We start from the raw sequence: 2095 nt of genomic DNA, 5'->3' as shown, positions 1-2095 counted from the left end.
GTGACAGGCACCACCCTGGGCAGTGCGATCGCAGACATACGGCTGCACAACATGCAGGTGGGCCGACACGGCACGCGTGCAGCCCTGGACGGCCCCGCGCGGGGGCCGCGGCGACGCCAGGCCCCGAACGAGTCCGTACAGCAGACATGCCCAAGCAAAGGGCCGCAGCTTGAGAGAAAGTTTTCGCGCGCTGCGGCAGTCTGCGTACTTGGCTGTGCATTGTCTCTGCAGCTCGGTCGGCCCCAACCAAACCGTCGTGTTCCCTGGGTACCTGTCCGGCCACCCAGCTTGCAAACTCACGTCTATTCATATGCGTCTCTTCGGCCGCCTCAATCCACTGACAGCTGCCACTGGTCTCCATGCTCCTCCACCCTACGAACGACCCCCCCTCCTCCCCCGTGTGACTCTCACCCCAGGTGTGTCACGTGCAGCTGGACCCCCTGCAGGTGACGCAGGTGGCTCGGCTGGACCTGTCAGACTTCCAGGCCGCCATAGTGCTCTGCGATGGTGGGTGGTGTGAGCGCGCGCGCGTGTGTGTGTGAATGTGTGTGTGTGTGTGTGTGTGCATGTGTGTGTGTGTGTGTGTGCGCGCGCGCGCATGCATGCGCGCTTACGTCGGTGCATGCGTGCGCGCGCGCTCACGCGCGCATGCGCACGTGCACACATTTTCGTGCGTGTGGGCGTGTGCATGTGCGCGCGAGCATGTGAATGAATGCGAGCGTGGGCGTGAGTGTACCATCATGTGTCTGCGTCTGGGGACGGCGTGGGCTTGGGCCTGGAACTGTCAAGTGCTGGCCTGTTGCAACCGACGGCAGCAGCAAATTTGCAAGCATGCAAGGCAGGCGTGGTGGATTATGTCAAGCTTTGGTCGCCAGTGTCTTTGTGCAACTGCTCCACCATTGACAAGCATCAGGCGCCGGTGGGGGCTCTGGGTTTGAGGAAGGACATACCCACGCAAGTTGGGCTGCGCCCTGGCCGCCACAAATGCCCACCCCAATGTCACCCACCCACCCGCAGAGGGGTGGGTTGAGGACGGCGACGCGGGCGGGGGCGGCCCTGAGGGGCGGCCGGAGGGCAGTGAGCACGCGACAGACCAGCCGGGGGTGCTGCGGCTGGACTCCTTAGTCATGATGGTGCAGGTGGGGCCGGGCGCGCCTGAGGACGTGTCAAGGCGCGAGCGTGTGGGAATGTATGTGCGCATTTTGCAGCGTGTGTGGGGCGGCGGCGAGCTGGATTATGCTGTGTTGCAAGTGGGTGAGTCAGACGCGGGGTATCGGGGATGCTTGTCGAATATGGCCCCAGGGTCGAGGTGCTCACAACAGCAGGTGAGGGTTGAGACAAGCGAGCGTGGAGGTAGGGTGCGCATCGCTGCGCGAGGGCAGCGCGGCCTTTGTTTGCTCACATAACACCGCCATCCGGAAACCTGATTTCCGGTCTTGATCCCTTTTATCAAACCCGGCTTGATCGAGCCCCTGCCCCCACCTCTTCCTCACCTCCTGATACTCTCCCATCACTCACCCACACGAACCCACATCACACACACACACACACATACACAAACACACACACACACGCATACACACACACAACACCACACATACACGCGCCCATGCGCAGCTCAACATCCGCAAGTGCCTGGCGGACCGCGGCCTGCCCCCCATCAACATCATCTGCCAAAAGGTGGGGGGGGGGGACGAGGCATGCCTGCCCTATGACCGCGGGGTGCGTGGGGTGACCCGTGACTCGCGCGTGATACACTCGCGCCAAAATCACGAGTGTATAATATCCATACTCCTGCTCATTACACCAAGCTCCCCTTCTTACATGATCTGAATTCTGGCGGCGGCTGTGTCGCGCTTGGTTTGCCTCCCCTGGCGGGGCCCCCTGGTGCAGGACCCTCCCCCAAACGCCGAAACGCACATCTCGCGCGCGCCCGTCACCCCACCCCGCGCGCGCGCACCCAGGTCGCCACCGCGGGCCTGACGCGCTTTGAGGACCGCCACCGCCTGCCCCTGGGCATCAGCGTGAACTTCGCAGCCTTCGCCGCCAACATGCTCGCCATCGTGAGACACGGCCCCCGGGAGGAGTTTTGGGG

The 2095-nt window shown here is 63.4% G+C and overlaps 1 protein-coding gene across 1 annotated transcript; it reads left to right on the top strand.

The window, feature by feature from the left end:
• Positions 1 to 51: 51 nt before the first annotated feature.
• MNEG_16640 (hypothetical protein) lies at positions 52 to 1983 on the top strand (the record flags this gene model as incomplete). The annotated part of the gene is made up of 5 exons (XM_014034890.1): positions 52 to 57; positions 417 to 507; positions 1018 to 1139; positions 1618 to 1680; positions 1894 to 1983. 5 exons carry the CDS (start codon positions 52 to 54, stop codon positions 1981 to 1983), a joined length of 372 nt encoding a protein of 123 aa, XP_013890344.1.
• Positions 1984 to 2095: the final 112 nt, after the last annotated feature.

The sequence above is a fragment of the Monoraphidium neglectum genome (genome assembly GCF_000611645.1).
Source record: "Monoraphidium neglectum strain SAG 48.87 unplaced genomic scaffold scaffold06620, whole genome shotgun sequence".
In the NCBI taxonomy this organism is placed as follows: domain Eukaryota; kingdom Viridiplantae; phylum Chlorophyta; class Chlorophyceae; order Sphaeropleales; family Selenastraceae; genus Monoraphidium; species Monoraphidium neglectum.
Note: the sequence above shows the minus strand (reverse complement) of the source record. Positions and strands in the feature narration are given on the sequence as shown.